The sequence below is a fragment of the Scomber japonicus genome, chromosome 10, assembly GCF_027409825.1.
Source record: "Scomber japonicus isolate fScoJap1 chromosome 10, fScoJap1.pri, whole genome shotgun sequence".
NCBI classification, from domain to species: domain Eukaryota; kingdom Metazoa; phylum Chordata; class Actinopteri; order Scombriformes; family Scombridae; genus Scomber; species Scomber japonicus.
Window position 1 is genome coordinate 29,404,128 of NC_070587.1, and position 11,961 is coordinate 29,416,088.

Genomic DNA, 11,961 nt, shown 5'->3' on the forward strand with positions numbered 1-11,961 from the left:
GAGATTTCGTTATATTGAGCTCTTAACAGTATCAAACTTTGGTGTAGCTTGGGACAGGGATTCTGAAAGTATATATTCTCAGTTGCTTTAATTTTTGATTCTAGTATTATTAGCTTCTGTTTGGCCTTCTTGGATTTTGAGCTTGTGAAATTGATAATTTGACCTCTGATGAAGGCTTTGAATGCTTCCCATCTAATGCAAGAGGATTTAATTTACTATTTAAATATGAATTTATGTGTACTTTACATTCTTAATGTTTGAACTACTGCAATATATATTCCCATTTTTATTATTTTAAAATTGACCTGTTGAAAATCCTTATACGTCATTGACCCAAATACATGTTTTGAATATGGTTTAATACCTTCAGCATGGTACAACTCCATTATTAAACCTATCCCAAAGTCATCAATTAGTGACCCCAGAATACCTCTTAATTAAGGAGCATTAGTTATTAGTTGTACTAGAGTACAACTAATAAATTGTACTCTAGTATATTGAATGACAGACTAACACAATATTTAGAAATTGAACAGTTAGTGGATGAGCAGAACGGATTTAGAAAGAAGCAAGCTTGTATCGATCATATACTCTCAGTATCAACTATTATTAGAACTACAATTGATAAGGGCAAACCAATTTTCTCATGTTTTGTTGATTTTCAAAAAGCATTAGACTGGATTAAGAGTTTTATAAACCATTAAAAGGACCTTAAGATCAGTGCAGAGACATTCAAATATGTGTAATGCGTGCTTTCTTTCTGGTCTTCATCAGCACGTTTCTTTCTGAATTAACTGCAACTGAGCTGTATTCTATGAAGCATAGCATTACAGTAGTTCATTTTACAGGTAATACAAGCATGCATTAGCACCTCTGTACTGGCTTGAGAGAGAAATGGTCTAACTGGCAATGTCTTTAAATAATAACATGTAATCTTTGTGACATTTCTAATGTGGGGTTCAAAACTCAAAATCAAAGATGACTCCTAGGTTTTTCACCAGTGACTGCAGGTTCTCATTGAGTTTTTCTCTCTGGGCTTCAGAACCAACATCTCAGATTTGTCCTGGTCGAGCTTTAGAACATTTTCGGCCATTCATGATTTAAGATATATTTAATAAGAGCATCTATTGGCCCTGGGTCATCAGGAGACACAGCCATATACCATTATGTGTCACATGAGAGAGAAGACAGGAGCACACTGATTGATATGCAACCTTTAATAATGCAAGCAGATTAATGTTTCAATATTACTGACAGAATAAAAGAAGGACAAAGGCATAAGGCAAACACAAATATGTTGTGAACTTATGATAGGTGTACATTTGTCATTGGGTAGAAGGTTAAACAAGACTTCAAAGATATTGAATAATGGATGAAAAGATGGGAATTGCCAGAGCCAATGTCCAGGTGCCAACCCCAGAGATTAAAAACAGGAAAACAACAATTAAGTGAAATTAAGACATCCTATCATATCATATATTTGCAGATGACATTACATCATTAATTGGAGGAAGTATGACCATTTTCTTCATCCAGCATCTAGTAGCTGTAGAACAGATATTTTTCTCAGGAGTCATGGACACCAAACTAGAGCTAAAAGGAGAAATTAATGTTACTGTTACTGTTTTTGTTGACAGGCTGTGTGAATTTGGCAACTGTTTGCTAACATATTAGCCATAACAATTTTATTCGCCCCCTAGTGATCAAACATTTATTAATGCAGCTTTAATGTAGAGTTAGGGTTATCTAACCATATGTTGTCTCTAATGATGTCGATGTCATAAGTGAAGCTTAAGATATGATTTCCACCAGAGCATCAGCTAAATACCGGCTATGTAAATTGCCATTGTTATTGATTTTTCACCTCACCAGATCTAATCCAATACAGAGCCATACACCTCCACCTCACACAGGGTCAGATACACAGTTTTTCCAGGAACAACTATGATAACATAGCGACCGTCCATCCCCTTACAGTCGAACGTCTGCGAAAAACCTGCAGGGATGTGACTGATCACAGCACATCTATAGGAGAAAAAGACACTGTTAACTTATTGAATGATCAGTTTAATACATGAATACTTATTTTTGGTTTTAAAAGTTAATATAAATATAATTTAATGCTAACAAACCCAATGATAAATATCCCTTAATGACCAACTTTTAGTCATATTAGTATTTTAATTAATGGACTGTGAACTACCGTGGATTGTTGCTGCCAGCGTTCACAGGAGACTTTCCGATGCGGATCTCAGCTCCATCAAGGTATTTTGGGTATGTTTTTCTGTTGGTTATCTTGACAGTGTTCACTTTATGGGTTTTGCCGAGGTCCAGTTGCCACCAGGGACTGTTTGTGCATTTTGTACAAGAACAGCTACCCATTGCCCATGTGGTGGCATGATTCCCATCTATAGCATTACTTGGATGGCATAGATATGAATACAATGATGACTGTGAGGCTGCTCCGTGGATTGCCAGGTTCACTCCTGTATAAAAGGACACATTTGCAAATATCAGCAGTGATACCTAGTTTTCCTTGCAATCTGCAGAACAAAGTTGCTCCAATTTGAGGATGTCTTGAACTCAACAGTCACAACCATTTGCATATGTTTGTCTTTTCTAGTCGTGGCAAACCGTAGTGAGAGTTTATGTATAATTATGCAGATGCTTATTGCAGAACTTGAAGGATGCACCAGCAGTTAATGGTACAAAATGTGCTAGGTTTCAAGCTGTGTATTACAACCCAATCTGTTTATTTTTGTATCTCGTATGAATACATCAAGAATAATTTCATTGCTTTAACAAATGAACCAGCTGTCCCAGTTACAGCTGATATTAACAAGTGTTCTGAATCTGGATATATTATCTAAATAATGACATTCAATTAATGTTTTTTTGTATTTACACCTGGTGTTAAAATGTTATCTGTTTTTTTCACTTGTGCCCGTATTATGATCATTTTTCAATATGCAATTTAGCTAGGCATATCTGGCAGACTTTTCAACAAACATCTGGATCCCAGATAAAGGAAACTGCTGCCATTTACACCCTGCTTCAACATATATTTTCCTTTTCCAGATACAGGTGGCATTTTAATCTCAGATGTAAATGTATAAATGTCATGTTCATGTTAAGACACATTTATGCCCCATTTAGGCCTGGCATTAATATGCAATCTGTATATGGATAAGTTATCTGCATATATATAAACACGTGCAAATGCATTCAAAAAACATTGTGTTCAAAATGCAACTGGATCAGCCAGATAACATTTGGGCGTGGTCGGGCTCACACTGTGATCGGATCACATTCATGAGAAGAAAACTGTCCCATTAAGTTTGAAGGTCACTTAACTTTCTAACTCTAACTATCCTCACAAAAAAGCCTCAGTTCGATACCAGATTGCAAAGCAGGAAGCATTTTGCTCATTTTCTTCATTCAAATGAATGTGCTTCATCTTCTGCTGTGAACATAGCTGTGCAGAAAATGAGGCACCAGCATCTCCTAGTAAATCTAATTTGTTGGGCTTCAACCACATATTTCATTCTCACCAGTTGGAGCAGGGTACCCGTAGACTTCCACTTCACAGAGTGTGAGGATCTTTCCTGAACCAGGTAAAAACACAGTCACGAAACGTCCCTCCACAGGTTTTTCAAGGTTTATTATATGAGGCCTGCCTGCTGGGATATGAGAAATTACAGCAACCCTAAAAGAGAGAGAGTAAACAGTGCATTAATGCGTTTCATATCTGAAGTACTTTAAAGGTTATTTTATTTAATTAAAAAATGTACTTTCTTGTATATGATTTAAAAACAACAAACAACGGATAGAAAAGGTTTTCACAGGTACAGTGGAAAATGTATTAGTCTGACAGATTTTTACATTTGGTTTGACCCCATACACACCCCAATATGCATGGATGTGTCCAATTACACTGTCTGTCACAGGAAATTAATGGACACACATGAATCCGTGAGAATTGATCATTCTCCACGGCCTTTGCATAAGATTAAATACAAAGCAGAATTGAGATTGAAGTGAGATGAATTAATGAAACTGTCAATCAAACTTAGTATTTGTAGAAAAATAAAAATGATAGCAATAACTCTAAGATAGAGAAGAAGAAATTACTTAATTAAATTTTAACAGTGTTTCGGTGAGTTTATTATTTCAGAGGTTAAAGGACAAGTACACTAGAGTTCAAGTTATATGCAGGAGGTATAAAGTTTCTAGAGTGAACCAATAGATAACAATAAGTTAATAAGAGTTGCTATATCAAAGCTAATCGGGATAAAAACTCAGGGGCCTATCTCCATGTATTGACGATACATGGGTTACCTTAAGATCTAGATGGTTTACAACATCTATTTAACAATTATTACCATATGTTCACTTACACTGGGTTTCTGTGATTGTGGTACCCGGAGTAACCAGAGTAACCAGAGTAACCCGAGTTACCAGAGTAACCGGAATGCAAATGCTTTGTGACATGAACCTCTGCCCCATTGAGTCTGTTTGCACAGCAGTCTCCTCTGTTGGTGATGATGACAGTGGTGACCATGTAGTTCTCCAGCAGGTCCACCCTCCACCAGGGGTTGGTCATTTGAGCAGTGTGGGTGCATGAACCAGAGGTAAAACGGGCGTCACGGTTTCCATCAATGGCGTTATAAGCATCCCCCAGAGAAGTGCCGCTTCCTGTGTAGCGCTGTGACTGAGTTGCTTTGCCATGCAAGGCCAAATTGTCTGTGGAAGGAACACACGCAGTTTTTCCAAAAAGCTTAATGTTTATTATCACTGTGGAGGAATTTGTGTGCCCATCCTGGTGTATGTGAATGTGATTTAAATACTTTTACATTACTACATTTTCAGCCAGATTAGCAGCATGAACACAACAATGACTTATCATTATCTTTAAATTGAGATGGAGAAATTATTTGCAAGCAGTTTCTTTTAATCACATCCAGCAGTTAGGGAACAACATTATCATTAATTTGGTGTAAGGCCAATATTCACTCTTTTTATTCTTTTATATCTGACTTTAGCTGTTAAATACTCCATTATGTTCACCAGCTAGTCGTTAACTGTGTCTGTTTGCTGTTTTGTGCTCTGTTAAGCTGAGTGCAGCTGCAGAGTTGCAACAAGCGACCTCTTTCATATTGTAACTTTGTTAAAAAATATTGATCATAGCAGCTTTAAGCTATAATAAATTAGCATAATAGCATATGCATTAATTTAGATAAAAAAATCAGTGTATATTTTGGAGATAACTACAAATTATATATTACATGCATATAAAATTAATGGAATATGCTGCAACAAATGAAGCTTGGCTAAAGTTCAGTCACCTTTTTTATTTACACCATAGTGGTGCTAACTTCGTTGAGTCTCTCTTTCACGCATCAGATTTATTTCCTGGTTGTCAATGTTGAAGGGGTGTAGTTTGAGTTTCAGTTGTCACCTGTGACTCACGTTACCCAAAAGCACAATGCCACAATTTATAGTTAGCCTATCATCAAGTTGCAGTCTTTTTAAATATGTCTCTCTCTCTCTGCTCTCAGCTGTATGTGCACGCCACCACCTCCCCATCTCCACCCAGTCTCCGGAGGATCATCAGTCCCATCTTTTCTTCAGCCATCATTCTCATATGTCTCATCAGCATCACCACCACTAGAGTCTGGATGTCATGAACATCTATCTCGCAACTGTTTTGGGGTGATGTCCTTATGGAGTTCAAGCGCCAAAGATTTTGTCTATCTCATTGTATTCATGATTAAAAAACGTTATTTCTCAATTACTTGTCTCTTTTGATTTAAATACATTACGGGTTGTATGACCAACAAGGATTCATCATCTTTCACTGCATTCAAAAATAACTAAATATAACATATTCTGTTTGATTTGAGTTATACATAAAACTAACCATATTTATGTGAAATTAACCTAGCCGCTTCTCCACAAAAGAAAAACTTTTAACCAAAAAATTAACTAAATTTGGAAACAAATTAAATGAAATATCCAAACTACAATTATCTTTATTATCACTCCACCATCTTATTATTGTTTATACATAACTAATCATCCATTTTAGGGCACCACAATTTTGTCACTATGTCACAGACGTAGCCAGATCATACTTACGGTAGCGGTAAGCTGAGCACGTCCCCAGGAAGACCAGCAACAGCAGAACTGAACTGGTTTTCATTATTCTGGTTGAGGCAGATTACAGAGTCAATAATAGAATTAAACTGAAGAAATTTACATTGTTATCACTATTAATGTATGATGTTCATGCCTCACCAATAATACAATGTTTTTGTCCAGACATTAAATAGCCAACATGCATAACAATGTAATTATTTGGAAAATGAATGACTAATGACTATTAAGTAATTATATGCAGCCGGAAATAGAGAGAAAAATGAAATAACCCTCCCGACTGTGTATTTGAGAGCATGACTATTCTATTATAACCACATACCTTGTCACGCTGTTTGTGCTGTAAAAGGGTAAAAGGATCTTCAGGATCAGCTCCAGATGACTGAACGAAAAAGCTTGAAGCAATGTTGATGATCTGGTCAAGGGTAAGTGAACAGGTATATATGCCCAATGGAGTGATGTGCTGGCATATGATGATCAGGTGTGGAGATACAGTGCGGTTCAAAACAAATTTGCCAAGTGGGACAAACAAAGTGTATCTTACATTGGCTTGTCAAAACAGTACACACCTCACCTTCTGCTTACAAGTCTACACCCTGAACTCACTAATATGCAAATAAATTAGCTTGTAAAATAACTTTCCCAGGAGAGACGAGTTAAGAATAGAACACAATATGATACAATACAATAGACTAGATTTTTATTGTCCAACAGGGTGGAAAATTGTCTTTGGCTCACCAAAACATGAAGATGCACTACAGCAGTCAGTAAAATAAGCACAGAGACAAGGTTGTACGATACTTCTTGCAGTCTTCCTCGTCCTTTCTGTAAACAATCAGGTCTTTTGGGGTTTCGTGTGTGATCTGCCACTTTTCCGGTGCACTAAATATCAAATTAGCAGTACTGTGGAAACACTGTGGAAACACTAAACACACATATGAGATAATTTATAAAACACTCTGAAAATAAAACATATATATTATACAATAAGGAGATGGAACATATACAAATATTGGCACATCTATTGGCCATCTCAACAAGCAAACATAATCTATTATATTTTCTGAGGGAACAAATAAATGATCTGTGACTGGTCAGTGTACATTAGCTTATTGATTACAGTTAATGGAAAAAAGCCATGAGACATACTGTACATCAACACAACATGATTTGCTTGTACCAAAAACCCAGAGGATCTGCCTTATTTGGACGTGAGCCAGGGGGAGAACACAATGGGCTTCATAGAATAACAATAGACCATTTCTTTTTAACACACACAAAAATCTTACTTCCAGAATGGTGTATGAAAACAATTAACCAATGATTTGGTCTTTCATATATTTTACAGCAGGTAAAAAACTACAGTATATATTTTGGAATCTGACAGCCTCCAGCTAAAGACACCCTGGTGACAGCCAAATTTAATTTGAAGAAGATTCAGAGTTTGATTCTTCTGTTCATCAGAAACAGAGAGAGAGAGTAACAAATAAAGAAATATGTTGTCAGTGTAATAGACTGTTGAAATTACTGTCCCAGCTAACTTATGAACGGACCAAAAGCCAGCAGTTGTGCTGTTGCTCCATGTGGTTGATATTCTGACACCTTAACCTTACTTACTTACTGCATCAGATGCCTGTTGACTTGGTTGTTAAAGCGCTTGTGCAGTTTTTCCTTGAAGTCTCTGTTAAGGGATTAAATTCTTTGGCATCAGGATTGAAAGGTTTGGCCTATTCCTTAGCTCATAGACCGTTCCTTGTGCATGATTCCATCACCTTTTACTGTACTTTGTCCATCATTGGTCATTAGCACTACCAATCTAGCAGTGGAAGCTTCAGTATCAAGTAAAAGCTTTCTTTTTTTCTCTGTGGCTGTTCAGCCTGCTCCTCCAAAACATGGTTTTATGCTAAGTAGCAGCACAGGCATCGAGTGCAGCTTTCTCTCGCTCTGCTTGAATGCGTTTGGATGAGATAGTAGCTGACCAATCACTCTTTAAGTTATGAGTGCATCCACAACTCTATGGTTTGTGGGGCACATTGGTACACTTTCATGAGGCTGCAGCTCAATCTTATTTTCAGCAACATTAACAGGAACATCATCATGTTTCAACCACGTTAACCTTATCAGTACATTAATTGATACTCATCTAGGCTTTATACAATTCTTCATGTTTTTCAGCTTCAGCTGGCAACAAACCCAGTCAGCCCAAATTGTCATGCATAATTTGTGTCTAATTACATATCAGTTTAAATTTGTCAAATGTACATTTAACTTCTTTGTCACAATCTCCGTCAGTCATTAGTTCCAAGAAATACCTATACACTTCCTGGTCAATATTTTATATATCACATTCTCTTCCATTTAAAATTTAAACCTGTAGCAGCGCTTCTCTCATAGAATATTATTTAGATATTTTTATTGTAAATTCTTTATTTATATTATCTAGGAGTGTTAATTTTATGTATATGTTTGGCTGTTATGCAACACAACACCAAGACAAATTCCTTGTAGCTTATGTGCAAACCTACTCATTGAGAATTCAATAAGATTCTGATTTTGATTTTAATCTTAATATTTTATGCTGTTTTTATTTTTAATGTTTGAATTTCCCTTGTGTATGGAGTATGATGTACAAATAATTATTGTACCTCACCTTACAGGATCCAGGATCCAGGAACTGGGGAGGAACAGCAACTCCCACATACATTTTCATGGCTGAATGCAAAGACACACAGCAACTCCCACATACATTTTCATGGCTGAATGCAAAGACACACAGCAACTCCCAGATCAGGTTTGATGGCTGAGTGCAAAGACACTTGGCAACTCTATAATCAGGTTTGAGGATGAGACAAGACAAGACAGACATCCCTACAGTACTCTCATTGAAGTTCCGGGAATCTCCTGCATATTGATAGTGGCTCTCTGCCTCTGATATTAGATTGCATGCTAGAGAGACTGCATGTGTTGCATGTTTGTGTGACTGTCAATGCAGAAAGAGTAGTAGTAGTCAGCAGACCAATCACACCCCACACCCCCCAGAATGACACCCCAGTGTGCAAACCCCCCATCGCCCCAATACGGGATGGAACCCCTCTGGAATTAGTTTTTGCAGGTTGGTATGTCTGATAAGATAAGATAAGATGTATCTTTACTGAGCCCCCTTGGGAGAAGTTTGAATTAACACAGCAATACAGTGGAAAAGTGTATCAGCATAAGGGTGAAAGTGTACTAAATAAAAGAATCAACAATAAGACAAAAAGAGGATAAAATAAACACAATACTATATAGAGTAGGTGGTATGAAAGAGACCCCCAAGCACTTTGAGGCACATGACTGGATAAGTTTGTGGTTGAAGAGGTGACAGGGAAAGGTGGGAAAGTCAGAGGGCAGGTAATGGTCAGGTGATTACTCCATTAGTCCATGAAATGCAGGGCACTGGGGAAGCAAGACTGTTGCTGAAGGCAGGTATGGAAACAGGATGAAAAAACTGAATACCACACAGGCAGCCGTTGTGACCATAGCAGCCCATGGAGCAAGTGTGAGTTGTATCTAACTATAAAGCAAGTTCTCCCTGGAGATAGGTCTGTCCAGTGACCATGATTGTTAACATGGATCACTCATGACTAGCATGAGCGACACAGAAGCTAGTAGTCTGGACCAGTTAGTAAATGGTCTGTGGTCTCTTCCATTTTGAAGCAGCTCTTTTCACATATTTTCATTTTTTATTGTAATTCCTTTATTTGTTTATATTATTTAGGAGTATTTAATTTAATGTATATTTTTGACTGTTATGCAACACAAAGACAAATTCCTTGTAGCCTATGTGCAAACCTACTTGGGAATAAGAATGATTCTGATTTTGATCTTAATATTTTAATGCATTATGCAACGCACTTTTAATTGACTTTGTGTATGGAATATGATGTACAAATACACTTGCCTTACCTCACCTTACAGGATACAGGATACAGGATAAGGTTTTATGGCTGAATGCAAAAGCACACAACAACTCCCAGATCAGGTTTGATGGCTGAATGCAAAAGTACACAACAACTCCCAGATCAGGTTTGATGGCTGAATGCAAAGATCACACAGCAAGTCCCAGATCAGGTTTGTGGATCAGGAAAATAATTAGTGGGCATCGGGTAGGTATATGTACACAATGGGGTGATCAGGAAAATGAAAGGCAAGTGTGCAGGCAGATGGTCATCTGCCTGCACACTTTGAATACCAGATGAATACCAGATGAAAGTGCTGTGGTAAGGGGTATCGAGAGGTATCGTATCTGCGCCTCTACACCATGTTCATGTATGTCAGATCTAGTCACTGGGTTCTTTAAGGTGGGTGTCCGCTCAGAGTTTCCTGTTGATGGTTTACCCCCCCCCCCCCCCCCCCCCCCCCCCCCCCCCCCCCAAGGTGGTGGATGTGCCTATCCGTGAGTTTTGTGATGATGTAGCCATCTGTCACCCTGATGTGTTAGTGGCTAGTGAGCTAACTAGAGCTCAGGCTCATAACAAAGTATAGGAGGTTAATCTTGCTGACTCAATACTGGGTTCTGATCTCTCTACCCATCAGTGGTGGTGCCATAAGCAGCAGGGTCACAGAACCCATCGCTTGCTAAGTGCTGGGCTGCCGTTGTTAACAAGTCTATCAGGTAGTGCTTCCTGGTAACCGTCGTCAACAGGTGTTAGCGCTAGGTCATGAACATGTGTGGTCAGGTTATTTGGGCATTACCAAAACCTATAACTGTGTTCTCAAGAACTTTTTCTGGTCAGGAATGAGGTCATTTCTGCAGAACCTGCCCAACCCGCCAAATTGTGAGTAAACCAAATCAGTCCATCACAGCCGTAGGGGAACCATTTGAACATGTGCTGGTTGACTGTGTTGGGCCACTCCCTAGAACAAAGTCAGGAAATCAGTTTTTACACACTCTGATGTGTATTATCACCCGTTTTCCTGAAGCTATTCCCCTCTGTAAAATGCAGTCACGAAGGCTCTAATAAAGTTCTTCATCATATTTGGCCTCCCAAAAGTTTGTGCAGACTGATCAGGGCACCAATTTTCTTTCTAGGGTTTTCAAGCAGATGCTTAGTTCATTGGGTGTCTCCCACTCTGTGTCTATCATCCAGAGTCCCAGGGTGCTCTCGAACGCTGGCACCAAACACTTAAGTCTATGCTAAAGAAGTTTTGCCATGAGACAGGGAAAGACTGGGATGAGGGAGTACCATTTGTTCTTTTTGCCATTCGGGATGCAAAGCAGGAATCCCTAGGGTTTAGCCAGGTCTGATGATACCCCCAGGTTCTGTTCTGACTTCCGTAAAGTTAATCACAAAGACAGATTATCTTGCACTGTCTGAGTCTTGCATGTTTCCTTTCTGTATGTTGTCTGTCTTTGTGAAAGGGTGACATTCAGTTTCCCCTCTGGGGGATTAATAAAGAACCTCTTATATTATCTTATCTTACACCCACTTTTTTTCCTCAAGACCCCTCTATCTCGTGTATGTGCCCAGCTGCAGATATCATTCTCTTTCTTATGAGAAGTAGTTAAACATCTGCAGCCAGCAAGTTGTTCTTTAGACAGAATCCCCTATTTACAGAGGTCTTTGATACTGTTGGGTCAAGTATCCTGGCTTTGATAAATACTTCCCTCAGTTCAGACTATGTACCGGCTGCCTTTAAACATGCTATAGTGCCTCCAATTCTCTCCAACTTTGGGCCAATTTTCATTTAAAGTTTTGGAAAGAGTAGTCTTACCTCATATTCATATACTTAATTTATTATTTTGATTTGTCTGAGGACATATAA

General features: G+C 38.2%; 1 protein-coding gene across 1 annotated transcript; it reads right to left on the reverse strand.

The window, feature by feature from the left end:
* Positions 1–1,818: 1,818 nt before the first annotated feature.
* Positions 1,819–6,202, reverse strand: LOC128366569 (fucolectin-2-like). Its single transcript, XM_053327309.1, has 5 exons — positions 6,139–6,202; positions 4,452–4,743; positions 3,552–3,709; positions 2,204–2,486; positions 1,819–2,025 (listed from the first exon to the last, which is right to left on the reverse strand). The coding sequence occupies exons 1-5, from the start codon at positions 6,200–6,202 to the stop codon at positions 1,875–1,877; spliced, it is 948 nt and encodes a 315-aa protein (XP_053183284.1). The 3' UTR covers positions 1,819–1,874.
* Positions 6,203–11,961: the final 5,759 nt, after the last annotated feature.